The sequence below is a fragment of the Columba livia genome, chromosome 2 (assembly GCF_036013475.1).
Source record: "Columba livia isolate bColLiv1 breed racing homer chromosome 2, bColLiv1.pat.W.v2, whole genome shotgun sequence".
In the NCBI taxonomy this organism is placed as follows: Eukaryota; Metazoa; Chordata; class Aves; order Columbiformes; family Columbidae; genus Columba; species Columba livia.
This window is the reverse complement of record NC_088603.1, coordinates 21,488,405-21,516,166: the sequence shown is the minus strand read 5'-3', so window position 1 is coordinate 21,516,166 and position 27,762 is coordinate 21,488,405. Positions and strand designations below refer to the sequence as shown.

At 35.2% G+C, this 27,762-nt stretch overlaps 1 protein-coding gene across 1 annotated transcript in view; it reads left to right on the top strand.

Annotated features, from left to right (window-relative positions):
- MALRD1 (MAM and LDL receptor class A domain containing 1) overlaps positions 1-27,762 on the top strand; it is a 255,324-nt gene that overhangs the window by 49,292 nt on the left and 178,270 nt on the right. Inside the window, exons 14-20 of the mRNA XM_013370091.3 lie at positions 1,241-1,387; positions 8,125-8,277; positions 8,427-8,532; positions 9,638-10,005; positions 11,650-12,062; positions 24,518-24,605; positions 26,413-26,589. Coding sequence (XP_013225545.2) covers positions 1,241-1,387; positions 8,125-8,277; positions 8,427-8,532; positions 9,638-10,005; positions 11,650-12,062; positions 24,518-24,605; positions 26,413-26,589 — 1,452 coding nt within the window. The remainder of the gene's footprint in view (positions 1-1,240; positions 1,388-8,124; positions 8,278-8,426; positions 8,533-9,637; positions 10,006-11,649; positions 12,063-24,517; positions 24,606-26,412; positions 26,590-27,762) is intronic.

The following is a 27,762-nucleotide window of genomic DNA, read 5'->3' as shown; positions in this document are numbered from 1 at the left end:
ACTGGCTGCTATAAGTAATTTGCACTGGTTCTGGGAAGTATGCTGTGGTGGGAGTTTTTAGATACTACTTACCATGTAGTACCTGCTCACATTCGCACTTGGATACAGAGATAGAAGCAAAGCATCGTACATCTTCCACCAAATGCCACCTCATTATCTTTAAGGCAAGAGAGTGCACCCATAATTACTGACAAATACCTAACAAAGAGTAAGTTCCCACCGAACTTGTCTGTTTACTCACACTCTGTAATCTTGAAGTGTAAACAGATGGAAACATAGAATAACTGTAACCTTCTGACTACTGTTTCTGGTCCTCTTGACTATTAATGACTTTTCTGAAATGGCATGGACACGTATGCATCCAGCGGTAATACTGATGGGTTATACCCAGCAGATATCTGAATTTCTTCTTTACTGGAAAATTTAAAGGCATGATAGAAAACTTCAGTGTCATGTTTTTAAGACTTCTCTGATCCCTGTATACAGTCTGAGTGATGGTAGCTGGTTATGTGAAGAAACATTGATTTTCTTCAATTATTTTCCCCTAAAACTCCCTTGTTTACCCATCAGTCACAAGGGTATTACTTTCAGAAGGGAGTTTTTTATCTAAAAAAAGTTCTGTCTAGATAGCAGTATGACTATCTAAATAAATAATGTTAAACAAAAAAGTTGAAAAGTGTGTCATTCCTCTCAGTTGCTACCTTTACAGAAATCTAGTGAAGTAAAACCAGTATTTCTCAGCTTTATTTCCCTCGTTTGTTGAAATATGAAGTGTTTTCTAATGTGTAGTTTGGGGTGCAAGCTAGTTTGCACAAGATCGTCATGTTTACACTACATCAAACTTTTGGCTTCTTGGAACATTCATTGTGAGCGGAATGCAGAGAAACAACCATTACAGCAGAAAGCTCTCCTGAGAACCGCTCCTGACTCTGGGGTAAACAGCAGACTGCTGTACACAGCACCTCGCCCCCAGCTGCAGCCTGCCCCTTTAACTACAAGGGGGTTTTGATAATTTTTCACACAAATGTTTGAATATTGTGGAGAATAATATATAGTGTAAGAGTATCAGACATTAATATCAGCTGTGTTTCTTATCAGTTGTGATATAATCTGGCTCACTTCATAGGTGATACTATGTTCCAGATATTGTGTGCATTACTATATTCAAAGACAAAAAGCGTATCTTAGAATTTTATATATGTGTGTGTTTTTACTTATATTCTCTTTTCTGATTTTTAAGGGAAAACAGAATTTGCTGATGCTAATTATTCATCTTTTTACTGTCCACTGGGGTATTTTTCGTGTGGGAATGGACAATGTATTTCATTTGAGAAATTTTGTGATTTTACACTTGACTGTTCAAATAACCGTGACGAAGCCATGTGCCGTAAGTGAAAATTTAAAAAAATCTGGTTTTAGGCTCCTATGACTACATTGTTTTGATCCTATTTCCCAGGCTTTCTTGACTTCAGAAATGTAATTTGATTAAAAGCAAAAGTTCTTGAGAAATAGTTATTTCATTTTGATTCTATTCTGATTTTCCCCCTTTTTATTTTCTATAGCAACTACTTCCCTCTTAGCATCAAAACCAGAAAAAAAGGCCTTTGATTAATTATTTAATAGAAAGAATTACTTAAAATGCAGTAGACAAGATACTTATAGTATATTCTGACTGTACTATGTTATGTATCACGAAGACTAAACTTCTTCACAGGTGCTAATACAATACAAAATCCATGTTCATGTTCTATAGTTTTTATTAGGAAATTTGAGAGGCGTTGCTCAGATAAACAAAAATCCATTTAACTTTCAGCTGATAAAAAGAATAATGACAGCTTCCATTAGTATTCATGCAATTTCTCTACACTTTCAACATCCAGTCTTTCTTGGCTAAAGCACTGGTGTCCAGTGTTTTAGTTATTTAGAATGTTTTGTATTCCAACTATACAGAACTTGAAGTTAGGAAACTGAGTTATCTTTTACTAGATAAGTTTTTGATTAGCTAAGACCAGAGATAACTATTAAAGGTTCCCTAGGTAGAATATCTTTCCTCTTATGGGACAGATGAAAGATAGCAGAAAAATTCTGCTGTTACTATAGAATAGATGAGGTTGTCAGGGACCTCTGAGGACCATCCATTTTACTCCTCTGCTCAAAGCAGTGTACACTGAAGCAGGATGCCCAGGACCTTACACAGTTGGGTTCTGAATATCTCTGAGAATCGAGGTTATGCAGCTGCTCAGGGCAACCTGTTTCAGTGTTAAATCACCCTTACAGTGCAACAAGTAGTGCCTCTCATTTTGCTTGACCCCACTGAGAAGAGGTTTACTGCTTTACTCCCACCCTGCTCACATTACTCATATTTAAACTCTTATTACACTCTTTTGCATTTTGATTCGCTTCATGGATTTTGTACTTTTCTTCAAAATGTGCTTATGCATCCCAAGTAGTATTGGGTTCTGATAATCTGGATTGCTCTCTTGTTAGCCTTCCTATGCTCAAGTAGTGGGATTTTGTTCTCTGACCAAATCAATAGTCTAATTAAAAACATTCTAAACAGATTTAGTTGCATGCAGCGTCTCTTTCACTGCTCTGGGATAAGAGTTAACTGGTAACTTTTAATCAAGAATACTAAAATGGATTGTGTTCACTGCAAATATGATAATTTATATTTCAAAACACCCTTTGAGGTATTCAGCCTGCATTTCCATTTTGACATTGTATCTAAAAGTGAAGACAAATGTCCAGTTAGGTGTCCTAGATATCCTTACTCGCAAGCTTTCCATATGGCAATGCCTTTTCTTCTTCTTTAATTATATGACTGAAGAAAATTTTGCTGTACCTGTCTCACTTGTCCAGACTATACATGAACAAGTCTATGCCAAAGGTTAAACTATGGAGTTGTTATAAGTGTATTTATGGTGATCTTTGCTCAAAATATATTGCTTACTTATAAATCGTTGTACTGCTGAGTAGGCTCAATGTGTGTTAGCACTGCTGCTTGTAGTGTGGGAAGCAGAATGCAGGTACACAAATGTCTCTGCAAGTAATTTGGCATGTTGAGTATTGCTAAGCAATAAATTTACCTTTCACCATGTTAGTCTGGTAGCATGCGGCACTAGAATATCTCTTATTAATCTTCCATAAATGGTATTTCACCATCTTTGTGTTTACTTCTTTTTTAATAACCATCACAGTATTCCAGTCATGACAGGATGGCAGAAATGTGATGAAACTGCTGTTAAATCCATCCTTGTACCATTACTTTTTACATTTTATTATATAAATTCATGCAATTGTATGTAAACATTACATTTTTCTCAGTCACTTTTCCTAATTTCTTAGCTTGGGTAAGCACAGATGTTTTGTTGACTTTACCACCTGCAACTATCTTATTCCTTTCATCAATATTAACACCTTTTTCCCATGATGTTCCGTCTGCTGGTGATTGTATGCTCCTTAACCTTGTTAATTTAAATTTTTCATCTCAGTATGAGAAGCAGGCAAGGATATTATGTGGACTTAAAATATCTTTCTAAATATTTTTCATTTAAATCTTTCTATTTTATGTTCCAGTGACATGATTTACTTAGATGCTTTGGTCCACCAAGTACACTAAACAAGCAGAGACTCCATGCAATTTGCTTATCTCACAGGATCATCTCTTGAGTCATCTCTTGATTTTTATTCTCTCTCAAATGAGTTTTTTCTGTCAGGACTGAAAGAATTCACTCAAAATCCTCACTTCTCAGAGTGTCTTTCTTATTTCAGTGTAGGTTTCCCACTTCTTGGAGGACACTATCTTTCTCACTTCTCTTCATATACAGGAGGGTCAGTAAATTTGTTCCACTGACATCCTCTTTGGTCTTAGGTCCACATTTATGTTGTTGATCCTGACACATGATGACATTATTCTTTCTTCAAGATTCCTAGTTGCATTTTACGAAAAATATATGTCCTGTTGAGAAAAATATAAGCTATTAAAAGTTCTCTTTCTTCAGTGCCACTACTACTGACTGTTAGTTCACAGCTTTTCTTCTACAGCTGAACAATTTAGTATGGCTGTAAATCTATAACTTCCATGCATTAAAGCAGAAGAGAAAAGCGGCTGCCTTTATCTAGCGTCAGATTTATAGCAGTGACCTAACATGCATATCACATTATGTATTTGTGCTCTGGAAGATTAATGTACAGTATAATTTCTAAGGTCTACATCCTAGGCATTTGGTGAAGTCTAAATGCCGCTTTTCCAACCTAAGAACCATGATGGTAGTGTAGGGAATAGGATCAGGTTGGAAAGTAATCTGGTAACATGAATGTATTCCTGGTATTCTGTTTGACCTTTAGCAGTTCATTCCCCATGCTTTTGTTTGTTTTTGTTTGTTGCTTGGTTGTGTTTATTTGTTGGTTTGTTTGTTTTTTTCCTGTCTACTTATGATGTGGATTATCAGAAACAAAATATGGTTTTGTATATAAAATACATATAAAATAATTTACATTTGGATAAAAAACAAAACATACATATAATATTGTTTTGTATTTTCGCCTTTATAAATGAGATATGCATTTCATGATAATCTCTATGTCATACAATCTAGTGCAGCATAAGCATGCTCAGGCTACTCTTAAATTAAGTAGTTCATAAATTGGACATAATCTGTATGTTAGCATAGAGTTTTAAGTAGCTTAAATTGACTCAGAAAGCAAATAAAGAGAATTATGCATGTGTTCCCTCTTAAAAACCACTTCTGTGGCATAATTGTTTAACTTTAAACATCATTCTGTTATTAATGTCTATCTTTATGTAAGTAACAATAATTTCCCTAGTATTGTAAGAAACATTCCCCTTATTACCCATCACTAATCTTGCCAAATCATAAAAACTCTGCTCTGCTTATAAGGCAACTCTTCCAAAATTTCATTTTTGGAGTCAAAATCCTGCATACCAAAATGTGTGCCTTATATGCTTGCTACTCCACTTCAACCAGACTTATCAGTTATTTTTAAAGGTGAGGGCAGGAACAACAGCCAGCTCACAGTGATGGACTCCAGTTCAAGGAGTGAAAAGATTGTTAGCTTCTAAACTGAAGAAGGTTCCTGAGACTGAAATTGCATAGACAACTCCATTAAGATCAGTTTGTGGATGCTAAATGGGGGAGAGTTGGGACTAAAGAGCCATCTACAGTGAGAGGAAACAACCTTTGTCTGTGAAGAACAGGGAATGGCTGCAGAGTCTGCATTGCCTGAGCTTGCTGATGTGGGAGACAAGTATAACCAGGGGACTGAAGGGAGCTGGGGCAGAAAAGACCCAGGCTGCTGTATGGCAAGGATTGAGACCAGATAGTCAAAGAGACAGTGTCAGGAAGGAGAATGACAATGAAAAATAAAAAGTTTGGTAAGAAGGAATAAACCAAGGGAAGAGTAGGAATGAGGAAAATGGATGGAGAGCAGTGGTGCTTTGGAAGGGATAAGTAGAAATAGTGGCTTTAAGTAGCAGAGAACTGAGACCATGAAAGGACCTAGAGCAAGATGATGTCTGGGAAAAAGGCCAGGCAAAGAGACAAGGTCTGGATGAGGAAAGACAATGAGGATTTCCAGTGAAAGCTGGACTGAGATGAGGGGTCAAAGAAGAGCAGAATAGGTAAAAGGGGCAATAGGTTGTGCCAATGAAGACTATTGAGGAAAGGGCAAGAACATTTTTCTGCTGGAGACTGCACAAAATTTCAGAATTTCTACAGAACCCTGAAGTCACGAATCTGACTTTTCTACTCCTGCCAACACATGTCTATGTAATATTTTGGGGCCAAATCAGTATATCTTCTTGTTACTCCTATCTATTTTGTTGCAAATTATGCACTGTGCACCATAACAACAAATATTGCATGAAATCCAGTGGTAGAGAATTACAGGGTAAATAATAACATGCCTGAATAATGACCCTCAGATCTTACTTTTGTTTAGATCAATAAAACTGGAACTTTTCCGTGCAATTATGTGGAAGGAACAGTCTAGTGGACTTTGCCAAGTACCTGACACAGTAAGGATGACACAAAAAGTTTTAAGGATAACTAACAATATATTACTCAAACACATGAGGAACAGAAAGCCTGGCAGAGTCTATATGGCTGCTTGATGGTTAAAGAGAGCATGTAAGAAAACAAGAAATAAAGGAAAGGCAGAAAATAAAGTGCTAGGAGAGAAGGCAGATTAGTTTACATGTGTTCACTGTGAGAGAAACTACAGAGGCACCTAAGCCTTACGTTTTATTTCAGGACACTTCAGTCTGAAACAGAAGTGCCAGTCAAAGAGGTCATGGAACAGTTAGGTAATTGAAGTGCAGCATCAAGATCAAAGTGTATTTCACCCAGCCTCTACCACCTTGCTCTATCCTTGTATTTTTTCTAGATGTTAAATAGTTGGTTTAAGATGTAGTTGCAGATATCAGGGTTATTTTCTCTCAATGTATTCACCTATACTAAAGTTAAATGTGTGGTCTGATGCATCCCTTCTTTTATGTTTTGTCTCTGTTAAAAGTTATAGAGGCAAGAAGTCTGGGCTCAGACTTCACAGTTTTATCTTGTTTAATTGCCTCTTTTGGCGTAACCATCTGTGTCCAAGGTTTGTTATGTTCTCTGTTGCTTTTCTCCAGGGAATATGAGACAGCGTCTTCTATCGAGCAAAAAACTAGTCAGAAATAACTCTCGATATTCCCTTATCATTGTGTTTGGCCAGTGGTTTCTTAATCTTTTCTATCATGTCTAGGTCCTTGAATGTTTGTAAATAATTTTATCTTCATTTTTTTTGATCAATACATCCTATAAAAATGTTCTTCCTTCTCTTTTGTCACACTTGGTGTCCATAATTTTATCACTGACATTTCTGATGCACATATACCATACGTATAGCAAACTCATATTTTCCTTGATCTTGTAAATGTTAATTGGCATTCCATATTTGTGAAATGATTTTTTTTTAAGCAACACAAATAACTGTGCATTTCTGTGTGCTTTGCTTAATAATTCACAGAATCATGTCTTTTTAGAAGTCTTAACCAACAATACTACTAACTTAACTGGTTAATGACTTTTTCATTCTTTATAACTAATGATTAATAACTTAATGTGATACAGTTCTTAAAGAAGAATGGAAAGAAAAAAAGAAAGCCTTCATTTGATTCTGAAATGTATCTTTTCTCTACCATAATGACATGGCTACCAGAAATTGTGATAAGACATGGCAAAATTAGAGTAGAATCTTGACAATCATGTCTGAATATTTGTTTACTTAATCTACATATATTAATCAATAATTGCTTAAAAATATTGAAATAATTTTCTTAATGTTTTCTATTAAAAGTCTGTTATAATTGCAGAACTCAAAAATATCATTTTATGATTTAATGAGGATTTTTTTTAAGTGCAGAAGAGGGAAACCTTGTATTTCTTCATTTTAACACAATAAATATTTGTTAAATTATATTCATTCATACATGACACCTTTCCACTCCTTTCTTTCCTTTATTTTGTGTATATACATTTTCTAAAATATCACTGCTCTTTTAAATGAAGAATTGAAGAACGCAGCTGAATATGTTTTTCAAATATTTTTAACTGCGGTCATTTGTGTTTCAGAGTGTTTCAGTAATGCCTGGTATTTAACTTGGCCCCTATTACAACTAGAGAAGGGGATTTGCTATCATTAGCATACTTGCTGGGATTCAGGAGATAAGGAATTGATTTCTAGCTCCAACACTGATTCCCTAAAACATCTTGCAGAAGGCTTGTTACTGCTTTGCATGTCTGTGTTCCTCTTCTGTAACGTGAGGATGGTGAGCCTGTTGTCATTGCCTCCACACCTGCTTTGTGTGCTTTGACTGCTGTGCCTTTTGAGGGAAGGGCTTGTTTTACTGAATACATTGCACAAAACTATGGTTTGGTTGTTCCAGTAAGACTGCTGTTTTACCCAACTGTTACGAAACTAATATTCTCCCATCTTGTACTCTGTCTCCACGCACCCTTTTCCTAGACTTTTTTCTAGATTATCAGTGACATATTAGAAACATTTTATTTCCTTTTCATACTGCAAATCTTCTTTAGTAAAGTAATGTCTCTTCCCCCATTTCAGCTGCTGTATGTGACTTTGAAAGAGATAACTGTGGTTGGATTGAAACTGCAGGTGCAGATGGATTTGACTGGGTGAGAAGTTCCAGTAGTGCTCTTGTCCCTGATTTTCAGAAGCAAGCTCCTCTGTGGGATCACACCTACAACACATCTGAAGGTAAGACAAGCCAGGTTTAGAAACAAAGAAGTGGCATAGATACACCTCTTCTTTAATCAGTTTTAAAATGGAGGCCGTGAAGGCTTTAAATACCTTTAAAAACTTTCTTTCTTCAGCCTGAAAAATTGTGTTCTGTTTTATTTCCACAGGTCATTTTATGTTCATTCTGGAAAACAGCAGCAGCATTTCACAAGTAGCTGGGCTAGGAAGCCCGAAGTTCAGGCAAGCTGGATCAAATTGCACATTGTCCTTTTGGTATGAAATAATTTGGATTTAAAATTCATGGATCATCTCACATTGCTTCTCTTGGACTGAAATTTAGATTATAGTTTGCAATAGACACACCTGCTTCTTCAGTGTTTATTTTTTTTTTTATTCTTTAATCATATAGTCTTCATTGTGAACAATAAGCAGAAATAAGCTGAAGCACTTGGAGAACATGGGATGACTTTGTTGCCAGGTTTTGATCATAATTATTGTAAAGGATTGTGTCTGCATATATGTAGACAAATACCACAATCATTTTGCTAAAATTTCTAGTTTGGTTAAAATAATTTGAAAATGTTATAGACTTTTGCCCAAGAACAATAATCCATCCAAAATCCTGTAGCTGCTTGAGTCACTTATCCAAAATTAGATCATATCATCTTTATGTAAAAGTTCCAGTGAAAGAACAGGAGCTTTGCTTTCAAGATTTTTTTTCACATATATAGCAAAACCCTTTCAGTTATTGTCTTGTCTCAGTCTCTGTGCAGTCTTGTCAAAGAGGGACAGAAAAAGTAAGAGGTGATAATCCATCCACTAAGATCAAAAGTGGTGCTACTGTTAAAATAAAAGCCTGACTTTGATAGTATTAAGTGCAGTTTTTCTGAGTAATGTGAAATGCATTTACCATAGGAAGAGGGTAATACCTTTTTATTAAAGACTCAAGACTCGAACTTGGAGTATAGCTCTGGAAATTACAGCTTGTTGGTTCTCTTCCCAATTTTGTTGTATGACTGTCTCCTATGTATATATGACTTTTAAATGCTTTGCGATCCTCCAAGAATGCTGTAAAAATGCATCATGTTAGGAATAACCAACATCGATAGAACTTGTGATTTTCATTCAGTTAAGTGTTCTGGCTTTCCATCTTGAAACTTTGCAATTTTGTATTGAATTAAATTTATAAAAAAAACATACTATGCATCTGAGTTAGTGGTGTTTATTACTTAATGTGAAAGCAAATGCATCTCTTAAGTTGTGAGTTAAATTTAAATGAACCATTTCATGGAGCTATGATAGAAAATATATTGGTCATTATACTTGATGTGATCCGTTCTCATCATTTGCACCCTTAACTGTTTTGTTATGATTTTAGGTATTACAACTACGGACAGTCAGTTGGAGCAGCAGAGATGCATTTGATTGTGGATGGGCTGGAAGATCCTACTGTCCTTTGGAGGGCATATTACAACGAGGGAAATCAGTGGTTGAAGGCAGTCATTCAGCTTGGACGCCTTCCACATCCTTTCCAATTATCACTTGTTAAAATCAGTCTGGGTTTTTTTGATGGTATCTCAGCGATTGATGATATTATGTTTGAAAACTGTGCTCTTCCACCTCGAGCATTAAGTTGTGAAGGTCCTAATCATTTCTGGTGCAGAGACACAAAAGCTTGTATTGACAGTTTACTGGTCTGTGATCTTGTGGATGACTGTGGGGATGGATCGGATGAAGAGAACTGTAGTAAGTATTTTCCATTATTACTTACTTCACATAAAACAAAAATTTACTTGCCAAATTCATCCTTAGAGTAAAGAAGCACATTACTGTTACAGCCTATCAATGTCACAGCGGCTGACGTTTTAACTGAATGTAGTTACTGATGAAACAAACTGAAAATTTTTAATCTAAATGCATATGATAAGTTACAACTGCAGGTAAATGTAATGCAACCTCCTTTATTAATATAAGTTGTACTTCTTTAACTTTTTTAAAGCACACACATGCATTATGAGTTTATTTTAGAAGAGAGAATTCTCATTTTGCCAGTTGATTTGGGTTAACATGCTGTCTTTGATTGCACTGATGGAAGTACAGTGGAGGATGTATATGGACTGAGAGGAGTGTATGTCCTATCTCTTTTTGTGACATACAAGTCTTTCTACCTCAAAAACATTAAAATATCTGTACTAGAAGATATTAATCATGCTGTGCATGATTGCCCCTTTCAAAGAGAGATCTTATAAGAGCTGAGAAAAGCTATGAGTTGGTCATATTTTAGAGATTCACCTTGCAGTGCCAAAGAGTTCCATTGATGATTTTTTCCTCGAAGCATGCATTCATCAATTTTAAGAACTCAAGAACATTCATATGAAATAAAATTAACTAGCAGTTGCTTTACCATATCCTGAGGTAACTAAATCATGCAAATCACAATGAGTTTGAGAAACAGCGGACGCCTTCCATGCTTGAGGGGATACAAGCCTACAATGACATTTACTGAATATCAACTTAAAACTGATCTGAATTTAAAAGAAAGTAATGCTTTCCAGCCTATCTCAGTTTTCACACTTTTAAAACATGTCTTCTTTATAACCCATTTCAATGTCTATGGTAAGAAGGTGCTATTTGACTTGCAGTTTAAAACTTCACAAAAAATAACAGCTTAATTAAAAAAAAAAAGTGGCTAATATGTCAGTTACTCTTTATAAAAAGCAGATACAATGATGAAATGCAAGTTCTCCACATCTGATAAACTTTTTTTTTTTTTAAAAATATATATATTTTGTATATTCTGTCTTGTGTCAAATATTTTGTCTGGTGTCAAATAATAAAGTGCAGTTCTGTTATAAATGCCTGTCTTTAATTTAGCTTTGATAAAGTGATCAAAATACTATTAATGAGGATAATAAAGATTTAAAACACAACACAATTTTAGAACTATTTCTGTCATGCAAAAACATATTAGGTCACTTACTACACATATATACAAGATTATATCCTGTTGTGTATTTCATGCAATTATCTTCAGTTTTAAATATTTACTCAGTCAAATTTCAGTTTAAGAACTTTGCATGCTTAAATTATAAAAATACATAAATTTAGTGATATAAATAATTAAATGTTATTCACAGTTCTGTTTATTCAATAAATTATTTTTTTACCATTTACCAGATATATATTGAAAGAGGAGGTAATTAAGTGAAGGATTTATTGTTTTGTTTTTGTCCAGTGTACTTTCATTCTTCAGAGGTGAATCTGTACAAGGAGACAATGATTTTTTTTTTTCATTGTGTTAGACATTTAATGAAAGTGTGTTGAAGCCCAGTCACCTTTTGATGCTGCTTTCACTTTTTCACTTAACAGTCTGTTCTGTTTACATTCCAGACCCTGAGCTACAATGTAACTTTGAAAATGGGCTGTGCAATTGGGAGCAGGATGTTGAGGATGACTTAGACTGGATCAGGATAGAGGGTCCAACCCCCACAGTTAATACCGGCCCATTGAAGGATCACACTACAGGCACAGCCAGGGGACACTACCTCTACGTAGAATCCTCCAAGCCACACCAATTCCAAGATAAAGCAATTTTGCTTAGTCCTATTTTCAACCCTCCTGGCAATGAAACCTGCATTTTCAACTTTCATTATCATATGTTTGGAAAGCAAGTTTACAAGCTGTCAGTCTTGCAGAGAAGTGTGAGTAACATAAATGGATGGCTGTTGTGGTACAAGTTTGGAAATCAAGGAAACAGATGGATCAGACAGACACTTCACATCAGAAGCTCTAAACCATTTCAGGTATGATCCTTCTAGTCTAGTGCTTATTTGTTGTCTTGTAAAACACTTCAAGTATATAAATGACTATGCAGTTTCTAAGCTATTTGTAACTGTCTGATCAAATTGACTTCAAAATACATTTGGAAGTTGTGGTTGGGGTTTTTTTGTGCGGTTTTATTGTTGGTGATTTGGTTTTGTTGTGTTTGTTTTTTTTTGTGTGGAAATGTGTCTGAAGTATTTATTTTTTGTGAAATCTAATTTTCCTTCTAAAACGCATGATTATAATGTTTTGAATAGGGACATAAGGTATTTAAAGTAGATGCTATTTTTGTTTTTCAAGCTTTATAAAGTTAATGGTTCAGTGTTTCCACACCACATACAGTCTTGTTGGTCATTTCCATGCTTAAAAGGAAATGTTTAGATTCACTTGAGAATGTGCTTCCCACCCCCCACACCTTGAAAGTCTGAAAAATAAGATAAAACTTTTTGCTAATATTCTTATCAAAATACATGTCTTGACATCCTAATCTCCTTCTCTGTCTCTAGCCAGAGCATCTTATCAGCTGTTTAGATTTTTCAGAGGTTCCAGTGAATAGAAAACTTTAGACTCCAAGAGCAAAGGTGGCCTAAGTCTTTTTAACAGAGACCTTCAGCTGGTACCCCCTCTTTCTCTTCTCTCCCTATTTAAGTCTGTTATTTATTTACTACTTTCAAAGAAATAATCACTATGAAAAGTAAACACCTCAAATTTACATTTTCAATTTATTTACTAGCATGGGAATCTAACTTTGAGAGCATATAAACAATTGTGCATATACACAAAGAGGTGTTCTCAGCCAAAAATTTAAAGCCATACAGAAAGATACTTAAGGACATCTGGAAAGCCAGATTCTCTTTTTAAAGTCTAGAACTCTAGAGATATGAAACTGTAGGACCTTTAATTGAATGCGCTGGCAGAAATCCAAGGAGTTCAGCACATGAAGTCTTCCTTTGCTCACACCACCTCCCACTACATGTCAGAATCTTAAATTTCTTAGAAAACTACTGTTGTAGCTGCCATCAAAATGTCTGAAGTCTGTTACTGTTCCATTAGATGTTTTACATCAGAGTGTTAAATGTGACATCAGAGAGCGTAACAGGAATAGCTGGATGTAACTTTTTTAAATTACAGGAATGCAGTTTTCTGAGACAAAATTAGGGATATCTCTCAAATAATGATGACAAGCTGACAAAAATGTTGTGGCTTTAGTGGTCGAGAGTTTCCGTTTGAATTCAGAACTGGTGTGAAACAAAAATCTGCAAAGGATTTAATAATCTGTAAGAAATTATAGTTGTTTGGTTTTGTAAAAAGTTCAGGTTAAGGCTATATTAATTTTCAAAATAGACATTTTTACTATATGTGACACTTGTTTCAAAATGAAAAATAATAGGCTGTTGAATTTACTTTTCTCTTTAGTTGATCTACATTTATTTTAATCTCCCTGAGAAGTTTACTTACACATCTTTTCCTTAAAAATACATTTGAAAAGGTAGTAAAATAACAATGTGTCCATGGTGGCCTACTTACTTTGATGATGAATAGTGTTTGTTTTTATCTTCCTTGAACAACTGTAATACCTGAAATAGGTTCTGCTTAGAAGAAAGTGCAAAAATTTTATTTTCACAACTTAAATAAATATAGCTGTCTTAGCTTGCTCTATTCATTCAAATTTCTGCAGATACAGAAAAAGGAAATGGTGATATGTGAACAATGGTAAAGTTCTGTATCTCAATCCTTTTGGGCAATGTAGGCTCTTTTTAGTCATGATCTAACTCCCATATCTGCCATGTCCATCATACGACATCTAGGGCAACTTTGCTATATTCCAAACAACATTATTTAAAAAAAAAAGATACTTTCACCCCAAGACAGTTAGCTTTTTTGCCCATCTGCAATATGTATATATATCTCTGTAGACAAAAATGGTAATAGATCTTTGATACTCCAAAGCATGAGTAATATATAAAGGAGTCTGATATTCTGTGATGATTTTATAACGATCAGTCTAGACTTTTTAAGTTCCCTGTTATGAAACTTCAAAATGCAAATACACCATTTAAGTAGATGAAGAATTGTTAATGTTATCTTGAGCATAATTACTAAAAAATAATATTTTGAGTATCATATATAAACCCTTACATGTTCCTTCAACTATAAACTTGCTCTCTTTAAGTGTGAAAAACAGGGACCAAAATCAGGGGAAAATAAATGATGAAAAATTATTTAAAAATACTATCTTATGGAAGTTTATATGCATAATAAAATTGCAATTAAGTAGCCATAAAATGTATTTGTTATTTTCCTATTTTACAAGTGGTTAAGAAAAGCAAACAACCAAATCCACTGCAATAATTTTATCAATTAGTTATTAGCTTAGAAAGTAATAGAATATTGACTGAAAATCAGAATGTCGTATTTGCTGTGAATATAGAATAGCCCTATGTTCTACAAACACAAGCCAACTTTCTTTCTCTCGATACTGTTTTTCACATCTGTTGTACTATTTCTATGTTCTTCTCAGTGTAATTTCTCTTGCATTTTAAGTATCCGATTCTGAAACATGTATACCTGAATATATTGATAATGTTTTAAATTAGATTTTTCAAGCTCCTGAGCAGCATTTTAAACCAGGTATAATGGTCTGGAATATGATCAAACACAGGAAGGTAAACAGCTGACTCACAAGCGGAATCTTTCTCTTTGATGTGTACATTGTTATTTGTACCTTTGACACTCTAATAGCCTGTTTTCAGATATCGTGGTTGCACCATGTGTTGCTCATGATTTAAAACAAGACATCTTTGTATATTCAAAAGCTTTTTTCAGTTTGAGGAAAAAATACGTTCTGTCGTGAAGTGGACTTCTGTTTTGTTAAAGTAAAATGTGATATGTATCTTTTCATTCTTTTTTGTTCTGAATAGCTCAGTCTCTTACTCAGGCTGAGCTATCAAAGCGTAAGCACTGACCAGTCCTATTTCAAACATTCTCACATAAAGGACTTTGATGTTGGTATGTTACTGTGGCCTGCCAATGTATATAAAAATAATTAAGGGTCTTGGAAAAACCTTTTGCCTCATGTGGTGTTAAATAGTACGATGTGAGATGTCTTGCAGCATCCACAAGGTAGAAATGTTCAATATGACTGTAGTGACAGCTTACTTTTTGTTGTTATTGTCATAAATTCTAGAACCCCTAGGGATTCCCACATGCCATATCTGTTTTAAGTTCCTCAGCTCAGAGCATCTGATGTTGTAGCCACCCAATGCTGAACCAGGAGACATTCCCTGTTAGAGTCACTGAGCATCATTTTTAGATCAGGCAGCAGGAAACATCGTTGAGAATTGCTAGGTTCCCCTTACCATTGCAGACAGGAAGAAATGAAAGCCAGCCTTCAGGAAAGGAAGGAAACTTTTGTTTTACTTTGCTACAGCAGGATATTCACCAAGTGAAACACTACAACAATAATCAGTCCCAACTTAGACCAACAACCACCTTGGGAGTTTTACCCCTAACAGCTCTTTGTTGTCTGTTGAAGAGGAAGTTTTGGGTCGCTCCAAAAGAAACCCTTAATAAAATTAATATGTTTCACAGTACTTTGGATGAAAGAGAAAATTAATTCTGAAATTATTTTCTAAGTTAGTCACAGCACTAATAATATTTATTTGTGATACATGACAATATCATCAAAGATAACATCAGTTGTATGTCTGTTCAAAAGGGAAAGGTGAAGTGATAATTACAATTAGGTCCAACTCACCAGTTCTCAGATATACTTCTTGAATGGTGCTCACTCGAGAAGTGATTCATTTTTAGCAGCAGAATTTGTCTAGAGACAGAAGGATCTAAAGGAAGTATTCTTCATTTCTGAGACACTAGATTAACATCATTGTCTTGTCTTTTAAAACATTTATTTAAATCTTCATTTTTCAGCATTGCATTTCTGTATGGAGATATAAGGCATACTGTACCTTTTCTTACAAAGATTTTTCAAATTCAAAGGCAAATTAGCTCACTCCAAACACACTTTGTTTTAAGTTACTCTTATCTTTTAGCCATACTTGTGGAGGCACACAGTTACACTTGTATTTTCAACCTTGATTATAGGATTGTATTAGGTTTTCCTTAATTGTACCCAGCTACTTCATGTATAATGGTTTTGGTATGCCCTTGACATAAAATCGGTTTGGTGTCTGTGTTTGTCTAGTGTAGTGTAAACATACATATTTAGTTTACATAGTAAACATACATTGTGTAGTAATCATACATTATTTGCATCCATGCTTTTACTATTCATCTAAAAAGAGAGACAAGCAAGGCTAAGAGATAGTCATTCTTCTTTGGAGATTTTGATAATCTGCTTTACAATAAGTGAAACAGGATCACTAAGCTCACTCTTCAGACATTTCTGCAGTTCTAGCTATTTGCTGCAATTACTTTTCTGAGAAGAGTGCAGATTGATCAACACCGCGTGCCGCCACTTCCTCCAGCCCCAGCCATTTATGTAATGAAAAACTCAGGGTTCTAGTGGCAAATGAGCTCTTTGGTATAATTCTAGTTTGGAAACTACTTTTAATGTAGATTTGAGTTCTGTTTCAAACAAAAAGCCTGTACTACGGCAAATTGTGAGGTTTCAGAACTTAATGTTTTATTTAATGCATCTCTAGTGGTGATATTTATATTTCATACATTAATAGTATAGCCAGATTTGTTATAGTAGACTAAATACCCTTTGTATCAATTTAAGAAAAGATAATGACTTGCTAGGCTTCCTCATCAGCTATAATGTCTTCGAAGTAAGCAAGTTTAAAATTTAATTTCCTACATAACAAGCATCAGAACTATAGAAATTACAGGTTCTAGATCTCATATCACATTTCACAGCATCTTTGAGGGAAATATTCATTGGGGTTCGTAATATAAACACTTTTGCATTGATTGTCTTAGAGTGTGTGAGTTTTTCAGTCTTCTCTAATTGTTAACTGATAAGCATCAGGTTGAAACTCTGGGCTTACACTGGTGTACTCCAGAAAATGCAGCTGAGCAAACTTAGCTATATTCTGCTTCTTGCATGTGGCTTTGCTGGAAGAGTGTGCATACCTTTTTGTTTTACCAAAGAGACGTATTATTTCCTAGTGTGAAAAGCAATGTGAGGAGACCATGTTTCAGTCTATCACAGTTGCATATCAGCACACATATCGAGGACTTATCCTTACCATTTGCATTGTTGTTAGAAGGAAACTGGTTCTGAAGAGTTTGTACTTTTTGTTCTATATATCCTAAGAGAACAAGTGAAAGTAACTGTGTATTTGCTCTTATGTTAGGAACATTAAGCTTAAAATAAATGGAAGTAGAAATGTTTGACCCTTTCTGGAATACTTGAGTAAAAAGTGTTCCTCTTAGAAAGAGAAATGGTTGAGATGTGACAGAGAAACATAAAATCAACAGTGTCATGGAAAAGCAGTGTAGAGAATGATTAATGATCTCTCTGAATACGGAGAATGAGAGGTACTCTGTGAAATTATCAGGCAACATGATCAAAACAAAAGGAAATGCTATTTTAGGATGGCCTATTGTGCAATTCATTGCTGAGGGATGTTTTAGGTACAAGGAAGTATGAATGGGATCAATAAATAACTTGGCAAATTATTGAAAGCGAAGTCTGTTAAGGGTTATTAGCATAACAATGAAGTTATAATCTCCCACCTGTGATATACTGCCAAGAGTCTGGGAGCTCCCACTGCATGCCTGTTTCGTTGTCACCGGTGATGTGGCAGCAGGCCACTGGGACACACAAGAGGCAGTGAGCTGGACAACTGACCTGATCTCTGGTACAGCTGTCCTCATGCTGTGAGGCATCGTGCTGCAGACAGCTCTCAGTCTATCGGAAGGCTCACCCTGTTTGATATTCTAACTATGATTTCAGATTTTCTGCAGTTGTTTTCACCCTTATTGAACCAGGTTTATTATTGTCAAGTGTTGTTAGCCTTCTGCCTTGATTTGATTGTTCACTTGGCTACTTGTTCAGGACCTAATTTTCAATGCGTGCTGACATACCAGTAAGAGTTCGTTAGTGTTTAGTTGGTCAGATACACAGCTTTCATTAAAATCTGGTGTTGAAGCAGCTCCAAATTTATCGAGAACTTCTCTAAGATATTTATAATACCTCTAATACCCACTTGTGACTATTTTTCTGTTATTGCTTTTGATCCATTCTCTGGTAGCAATTTTCACACAAAAATTTAGTCATCATGGATTTCCACTCTAGCAACAGCTTCAATTTCAACTTTCAATTTGTCATTCCTGATTTCCCTTCTATTCTTCTTACTCTTCTCCTTTGTACATTCTCTAATAATCTGCTGAGACTAGTATTTCCTTTTTTTTTTTTTTTTTTTTTCCATTTACAGGTTAGCACGTGCTTCTGTGGCTTCTTATTCCTTCAATTCTACTCCAAATATATGGATATCCAGCCACATTTGCTTCAGCTTGGTAGATCTCTTTCTGGGCATTAAGTATTTTTCTTCATCTCTGATCTGTGTATTCTTTCATGCCTGGTACGTGTTTGCATGTTACTCTGTTTTTCAGATTGAATTTGTGCTATTTGTTTCCTATCTGTTTATAGTCATAGTTCTCGGTTTTATTTTCACTGCGGCAATGTAAAGCCTATGGTTGATGGCTGACCTGTACAGTTTGGTATGCAGTTGCCTCTGGAGCAACTGATTATTAAATGGCTAATAGAGTAACAGTGCCAGGGAACTGCTACCTACATTTTTTAATCCTTCACTGATCATAGAATCACAGAATGGTTTGGATTGGAAAAGATGTTCAAGGATCATCCAGTCCAATCCCACCAACACAGGCAGGGATGTCTTGTGCTAGACCAGATTGCTCAAAGCCCTGTCCAACCTGGCCTTGCATATGTTCAATGAAGGGGCATCGACAACTTCTCTGAGCAAGCTGTTCCAGTGTCTCACCACGACCATCATAAAATATATCTTCCTCATATCAAATCTATCCTCTTTCAATTTAAAACCATTGCTCCTTGTTCTGTCACCACAGCCCTTGGTAAAAAGTCTCTTTCCATTCTTTCTTCTAAGGCCTCTTACTGAAAGCCTGCAATAAGGTCTCCCCAGAGCCTTCTCATCTCTAGGCTGAACAATGCAAACTCTTTCAGCCTCTCCTCTCACGAGAGGTGTTCCAGCCCTCTGAACATTTTTGCGGTCCTCCTCTGGACCCACTCTAACAGGTCCATGTCTTTCTTGTGCTGGGAGCCCCAGAACTGGATGTGAGACTTCAAGTGGGGGTCTCATGAGAGCAGAGTAGAGGGGGAGAATCACCTCCTTTGACCTGCTACCAATACTTTTTTATGTAGCCCAGGCTAAAGCCTGCATATCTTTGTAGGCTAGACTAAAAAAAAATAAAAATGAATGCCCCCCCAAACCAAAAGCATTGCCATGTTACTGATACTTACCTCTCAGGTCTTCTTAGAATGTGTCTAGCTAAGGTATGATGTGCAGAGATGGTTACAGGGTGTCTAGGAGCCATGCAAGAGGATGCTAATATCAGGGTTGGGACACTTGTGGGAAAGAGTGAAAAACAACCATTAGAATTTGTGGTTGGTAGTGAACTTTGTGTCGATAGTGAAGACTATTCAGTACCTACAGTATTAGGTGAAATACAGAGAACTTAGGTATTGTAAATGTGTGTGGTGCAATGTAGTCTGTTTGAAAAACAAAAACCAGTATGTTTTTTTTAAAAAGTCATTTCTAAACATCAGCACTGCCATTTTTGACAAGTGGATTTCGGAGCACAGAAAACTGTGAAAACAAGAAAACCACATGAGAAGTGAGGAAAACATATTGTCCCTTGTGCAAACCTTCAGGGATAATTTCATGGGTTTAGTTCTTTTATTTGGGAAAGAAATTGCTTTTTTGTTGAGTGCTATTACAATACTTAATATTATGAAGCTATAACCCATTCTGTGGCAACAGAAATAATTAATTCTTTGCATTATTGTTTTATTGGTATGCAGTAGAAGACTTGTCATGATGTCATCAAGTCACAACATATGCACAAAGGGGATCGAGAATAAAAATATCTAAGCTGTCTTAACAATCTTTTTTCCACTCAAAATTGTATTTGGGCACTGACTATATACTACTTTCACAATAACTCTTCTATCGTTAATATTGGAGAGTGAAAACAGGATCTTTTCTTTTAAGTTTTCTGGCCTTAATACAGCAAAGTACTGACTCCCAGAATATGTAAACAGTTGCGTGTCAGAAATCTGACCAACATCAGTCCAGAGTCTAAAACAGGGCAGAAATGTGATTCTTCCCTGTACTTCAGAGAAATGCTTGGAAAAACATAATAAATCAGCATGAGGGTTCACAAGCTTATAGTGCTTTACTAGCTATAACTGTGTTTTTTCAGTATCTCGTAAAATCAAGCACTGTAAAAAATCAAATATTTTTGGTTTGTTTTGGTGGGGTTTGTTTGTTTGTGTGGGTTTTTTGTGTGTGTGTGCTTTTGGGGTGTTTTTTGTGTGCGTGTGGTTTTGTTGGTTGGTTGGTTAAGTGTTTTTCTAGTTTGTTTGTTTGGGGTTTTTTTGGTTGTTGTTGTGGTTTTGTTTGTTTGTTTTTCCCCCAAGAGAAACCATGGTGTGATAGGTACAGAGGAACAGTCCAGTGCCAGATAGTCAGATGCAACTACTGGATGCCTAGATGGGAGATTTTTGAAGTGGTCTTGGGTTCCACAGTACCTACTACTTTAATGGCATCTGGGGAAGCAAAGAAACAAAACCAGGAAGGAAAAAATAACCATGCTTGGACTCATTTGACATAACTAATAACACAAGAAGTCAAAATTAAATCTGAATTTCTCAGATGATTTTTAAATCACAATTTCTCTGAAAAAATAGATTTGCTTGGTAAATATAACAGTTTTCCTTTTTTTTGTGTACTTCTGGAGATAACATTATAGGAATATGTTCATGTGTTCTTGAAAAAAATCATCCCCCAGGGAAGACTTATGGTGACATGACTGTTGGATGAAGGTATCTTGATAAAAATAAGTTTTGAAGCAAGGAATTTTGATATAGATCTCACACAAGTTGTGTTTCTGTGGCTTGTCCTTTATCTAATTACAGAAGTTCCATTATCTTATAAGAAATTGGTTATTTTTCTAGATGAAAAGTTATGAGACATTTTCTTTTACTTATACATAGCATTAAAATATAGGAGTAGTTTACTTCAGAGATATGCAATGACATGTGTATGACTTTCAATCCTGCGTTTACTTTCACTAACTTATGATGAAAGTTTCTGATGACAAAATGTTCTATAAGTTATTCGTAGTATTAACCACTTGTGTGGTTGTTCTTTCTTCTTCCGATCAATTCACATGGCTTCTTGCCAGAAATAATCATAGCAAACCTAATAAAAATTGCCATACTCTAACTGCTAATAATATAAGTAAGTGATAGAGTAGACACTTCCTGTGACAAACTTGGGATATTTTTTAGCTGTATTACTATGTAAACACGATAGAACTAATATCACTATTTCCTAAACATTCATAAATCTTCAGAATTTTTAATACCTCACAGTTTTTTGGAATTCAATTCTAGCTTAAACTACGCTTGTATGGAAATTATGATTTCATTTTACTAACGTTCAGTGGGAATTGGCTAGTGAAAGAAATGAGCGTTACTGTTAAAGTTGAACATTTGTATAGAATAGCATTACTCGTAATTGCTCTATTAATACTTCTTGTAATGTTCCTTCACCCTTTGAAAACCTTTTTTGTTCAAAATCTTGAGGAATCAATCCTTTTCTGTATACAGAATGTCGTTCTAATACATTCTGCTTTTCATGGAGTTTTTTTTCCTCCCTTTTTATGTAGCACACCTTTTGCTACATTTATAGATTTCATTCAGACTGGATCTCTAGAGTTCTGAAAACTGGAGAAATTGGGAACTATTTATCCTCATTCAAATAATAAATGAGATGTGAAATGAGCTCCATGGTAGATGAGTTCCCTGGAGGTTATTTAATAACAGCTCATGAAGTTTGCAGAATTTCAGCTGGCAAATGAATTTAAGTGGTCAATGTTTAACCACAGCTGCAGAGATGCTAAATTTTACACTGCAGCACTAACTCATAAATTGGCCCTATTTTCAGTTTTAAGTCTATCTGAACATTTACCTCCATCTTTGTTAAATTTTGTGTTAATTACTGCATTCATGCTATATGCTGATGTGTCAGACTCCTGATGCAAGTACATAAAGAAATTTACAAAAAGAATTGTTGTGGAGATCTTAAGTAATACAATGAAAATCATCATAATAACAATATAAAGAGTTATTCTGAATTGAATTACTCCTGCTGATTAGTACTGATACTGCAACATTGCCCCCATTTAAACCTAAATTGGAAACAATAGACAGATGTAATATTGTAAAGAATACTTGTGCATATTCTGAGGGAAAAGTAAGAATCTCATACTGAGATGAGAGCAATAGTAAGCAATGTTGTAATTTACTCTTCTCATTCACATTAGATACATTTTATGCTAAAATAATCCATCTTCAGCATCTACATAGTAAGGGACATATATCCATCTTCTTTTAGTATACTCATTTATTTTGCCTAATGGACATAAATGGAGTGTAATAATTTTTATTTATTCTGGTGATGTCAGCATCAGTAACAAATCTCCTGTTCGTATGCAACTTCAGAATAGCAGAAACATGTTTGTTACTGTTCAGACATTAAGACTGATATTGCCCTCTTACAGTGTTAAGGCTATTCCTTGCAGCTTTTAAATAATTTTCTTTTTCTGCACGTTAATAAATTTAAAGTGAAGTGTGACTCAAAAATCTCTGCATGCATACATACCAGGTGAGCAACAGTTCTTAGCATGTAGATGAACTCTTTTATTTCCCTGAAGTTACTGACGAGTATTTCTTTCTGAAACTGGAAATCTTTTACAGGACTTCATTTACTATACGAAAAAAGAAATACTAAAATATAAAATCACAGAATGGACTGGGTTGGAAAAGATCTCTGAGATCATCAAGTCCAACCTTTGGTCCAACTTCAGTCCATTTACCAGATCATGGCACTAAGTGCCACGGAAAGCCTTAATTAAGAGTGAAATCAGCAGCCCACTTGAAGTGCATGTACACTAAGGCACACAGTATGGGCAACAAACAAGAGGAGCTGGAAGCCATTGTGCAGCAGGAAAGCTAAAATGTAAAATGGAAGCATATATTTTTGAAATGACATTTGATGTGAAGGTGTTTCCAAAATACCAATGACAATTGATAAAAATAATTGAGACACTTATCTACACAGAAGTGTTTTGCATCTTTGAGTTTGGAGCAGTGCTCCATTACCTGTTGAAAATAAGTTTACTTTGCAAATAGAATTGCAACTAAGTAAATTATAACAAAAATCTTTGAACTAACAGTACTGTGAAGCAGTATGGCAGTAATTTTGATGCTCTTTATACTTATTTCCTTTGTAGGAATTGTCTATTGAACTGAGGAAGAAATAGTGAAAAATGTATTTGAAATTTTATGAGGCATTCCAGAATAATCTGGAAGCTTGAAAGTGTGTGTGTAAGATGTGGCATAAATATATATATAAAAAAAAAAAAAAGAGGGCAAATAAATACTTTAACATTTGAAGTCCAGTAAAGCAGCAAAACCCTCCATATTTATCTTTTGTTTAAATGTATGGTTTGATGAGCCCTTATTTTTTTATTAATAGAATTTATAAATTAGTCGAATTAAGGGGCTTACTAAATCATTCCCTAATCACTTGCTTGGATTTTTACAATTCAGCAACTGTCAGAACAAAAGTCATCCAGAGAGTATTTCACAAAGACTAACCTCTCCCATTCCTTGGGACAGTAACCAGACAGTAAGCATATACAGCATTGGCAACTGTAAAGAAATATTAGAATATATTTCTTCATAAGGCTCCATAGCACACCTCTAACCTGCTTAATTGTTTTCATCACCATGGGATTTTTATAAGAGTATATAATTTATTCACATGAAAGTTATTCTAATTAATCATAATTATACAATCATACAATAAGTATCAAAGGAGCTAATCATTACATGCCACTTATGATAATGTCTTGCCATCATTTTATATCACAACAATGTTTCAGTGGTTTTACACAATTGTGAAGCCAACCAGTCTGTTATGGTTCACTGTGATTAATGTGACCAGCAGTGAAAACTGATCGTAATTAGTTTCTTTCGTAATGTATCACTAAATAAAATATATCCCCTAGAACAATTTTAATCTCATTTTCAGTGTGAAATGTGGCAAATTATTCCTCTATCAACTGATATGAAATATTTAATGAGAAGTGGAATACTACTGTACACTGAAAAATGTTTTCATAATTCTTGTTTCCCTAGATTTTGGTGAAAGGTACCATAGGAGATGGTTTCACTGGAGATATCGGACTTGATGACTTGTCTTTTCTAGGTTGTACTCTATACAATGGTAAGAACAGATTCCAAGTGATCACCTCCTAGCTGTGAGCTGACTCTTTGCTGTCATTTATAAATATTGTTACTGGAAAAGCAAAAAACAGATTTAAAAAAATAATCAAGCACTATGGTAGACAGAGCTGAATAGGCTGTTCTGTACATTTTTAAAATGTTTTTAGTATTGAGAGCAATTTTTTGTGACAGTCCTGGGTCCTTCTGCCTCTATTTTACTTCCTCCATGCCATAAAAAAAGCAAAACAACCAAGAAAGAGTCAGAGACTGTACAAACAGTCTGCAAAACAGTTAATAGCTACAGCATATTCCACCATATTTAACACAAGATGGATCAGAGAAAAAAAAAGTGGGGTTCCCATGTCCCTGCACCCTAGAATTAAGCACTAACTGCCCTGTTGCTCTCATTCCACCTCAAATGACCAGATACTGACTGAAGAGACATGGGCTTGACAGCTTGGTGGTAAAGTCCTACATATGAAATATTAAAGACGTCAAAACTTGACCATACTGCTTTGATGCATCTTCTGAATATCCTAACCAAAGGCTATTCAGTGATGCTTGCTCTGGAAAAAAATGTTATTTCATAAATCATAGAAAATGAATAATTTCAAAACAGCAAGGAGCTGATTCTCCTTTCTTTTCATGTGTTACGAAGTTTATGGTATTTCAAAATATTTCCTCCTATTCCAGCAGATTGGGAGCAGAGACTTATGTTTTAGAATTTCTGACCAATAAGGTCCTTGATATTATTTTGAGTTGTAGATATATTTATTATATCATGCAATTATTCCTTCAAAAGATTCCTTCCACTGGGTCTTTTGTTTGTGTTTTAGAATATTATGGGAGTGTCATTCATTTGATTAGAGTATAATGCACTTAATGTCATAGATGTGATTTCTACCTTATGAAATAGAAATGGTTCCTGCTCATGGGGAATTTATTGTCAGTCTTAGTGCTCCAGGCCTCAGCGAGGAAAAAAAATACCTTGCTGTCCCGGACACATTTTATATAAAATGTCTTAACATGTACTTCTTAATTAACTCCAGTGTATTTCTCAGGTGCATTCTGCACTACAGCTAATAATTTTATTAATGGTTAAATTTAAAGAAGGAGTTATATAACGAAAATTCATTTTATGGACAGTAATAGCAAAAGTTTTCAAGAAATGAGAGTAAGCCTGAAGAAAGGTGCATAGTAAAGAATAGGAGGAAAGGCAAAAACAATTAATTTGAAAGAATGAGTATTGAGTTTGAATGAAACATAGAAGAAGTGGTGGAACAAGATTATGACCACAGAATAATTTTTCTAATGAGAAAAAAATGTTTTTTTTCAGTGATGAAATTACAAGGTAAGTAGGTTACATGGTAATTTCCACAGTCACTTGCAATAATTGATGTCTTGAAACAAAAGCCATTATCATCAAAATAATCTGTTAGCCTTGGTTCACAGGGAAATCAAGTTTCTGTGATTGTTCTGTCAGTCTCTGTGGCTTCAGTTTTTTGAAATGACTCACTGACTTAATCCAACTTCAAAAGACAAGTAAAGGGGTAAATAAATTCCTGCAAATGTCAAGGATTATATGAATGGTGGTTGGCCATCATGACCAATCTAGTGCTTTCCACTACAGAAATGTTCAGTTCAGTTCCTGCTGCGCAGCATTTAGGTCATTCAACATGGACACCCAGGTATGTTTCCAGTAAAGCTATACCCTTGATGAGGGGAGGGAGAGGTAAAGGCAGGAATCCTTGCAAAACTAGAATGCCTTGGTCTCATCACTCAGCATTTTGTTGCTTTGTTTTCCAAAGGAAACTTGCCAACAATCTCTACAACTACTTCAGCAACTTCAGTTCCTGTCACCCTCCCTGTGAACAACTGCACAGAGAAGGAATTTGTCTGTAGAACCTCTGGCCATTGCATCCAGATGACCCAGAAGTGTGATTTTAGACCTGACTGCTCTGATCAGTCTGATGAATCAGCTTGTGGTAAGTGTACTAAATTTTTTACTTTGCTACCTTGTTAGTTCGCAACTGTTGGACACATCGCTTTAGCTACTCTGTATTTACCTTTGCGATTTGATATTAACACCTAGATGCTATTTTAATGTGATTTTCTCCAGGAAAATAATAACTTAATAACATTTTGCTCTTGGTGTGGGACTCTGAGACATTATGCACTTTCTGGGTCTTAATGGGATGATTCAGACTTGACATTTGAATTCAACTTGCTAATGAAATAGGGAACCAGGGGGAAGGAATCCTCAGTGCCCCAATGATTGGTAGCTATACATGACAATTTTTTTTTAACTGAGCAGAATTTTCCAAATTAAATGACCTGTGACGTATTTAAATTTTTCAAATGTTCGCCAGTTGAGACCGGAAGAGAGAATAACTTTACAGTCTTTTGTTTGGGTGCACATTGGGGAGACTTGGGCCCACTTTTTACCTACTTCAAGGAATATGGTTTTCTTTTTTTATACAAAGTATTTTCAGCAGCAGCAGTGGTTGGGAAATTCAGCCTACTCCACACAGAAGTGAGTTTTAGCCTGTAAATTTCTAAAGCTCTGATAGTCAGATGGGAACACAGTAACTTGGACAATGGACAGAGTCACCACATTTTGTCCGTAGAGGTCTAAGACATTTGTTGATTGCTTCTGAGTTACAGCAGTTCACACTGTAGCACTTCAGAAGAAACTGTCAATGATTTTGTTTTGCCTTAAAGCACAATATTTGAAAATACTGCTGTATGGAAGCTGACTAATGAGGCAGACAGACATCTAGAGACAGTGACCTCAGCAGTCTTTACAAGCTAAATTATCCTCACTGAAGATCAAAACTCTGCATTCATTACACTGTGTAGGGAGCTCAATCATCTCTCTCAGGGCTGAGGGCTCAATGAGGAACAGTAACATTAGACTCCCTCTCTCTATTCCTTATGTGGGAATAACTGTCAGAAATGAATCTGATATACAACTATCATTGGGTAATTTCCTATAGTGTGAAAAAACACCAAGCATTGAAATTCTACACTGAAAAACGAATGCAGAGCCTTTTGGATAGAATGTTGTTGTTGGTTATTTTTTTTATTCTCTCAGAAATTTACACTGTCTTACAAACCATCCTTTTTTTCTGAGTGAGATAAATACTATGGATGATACA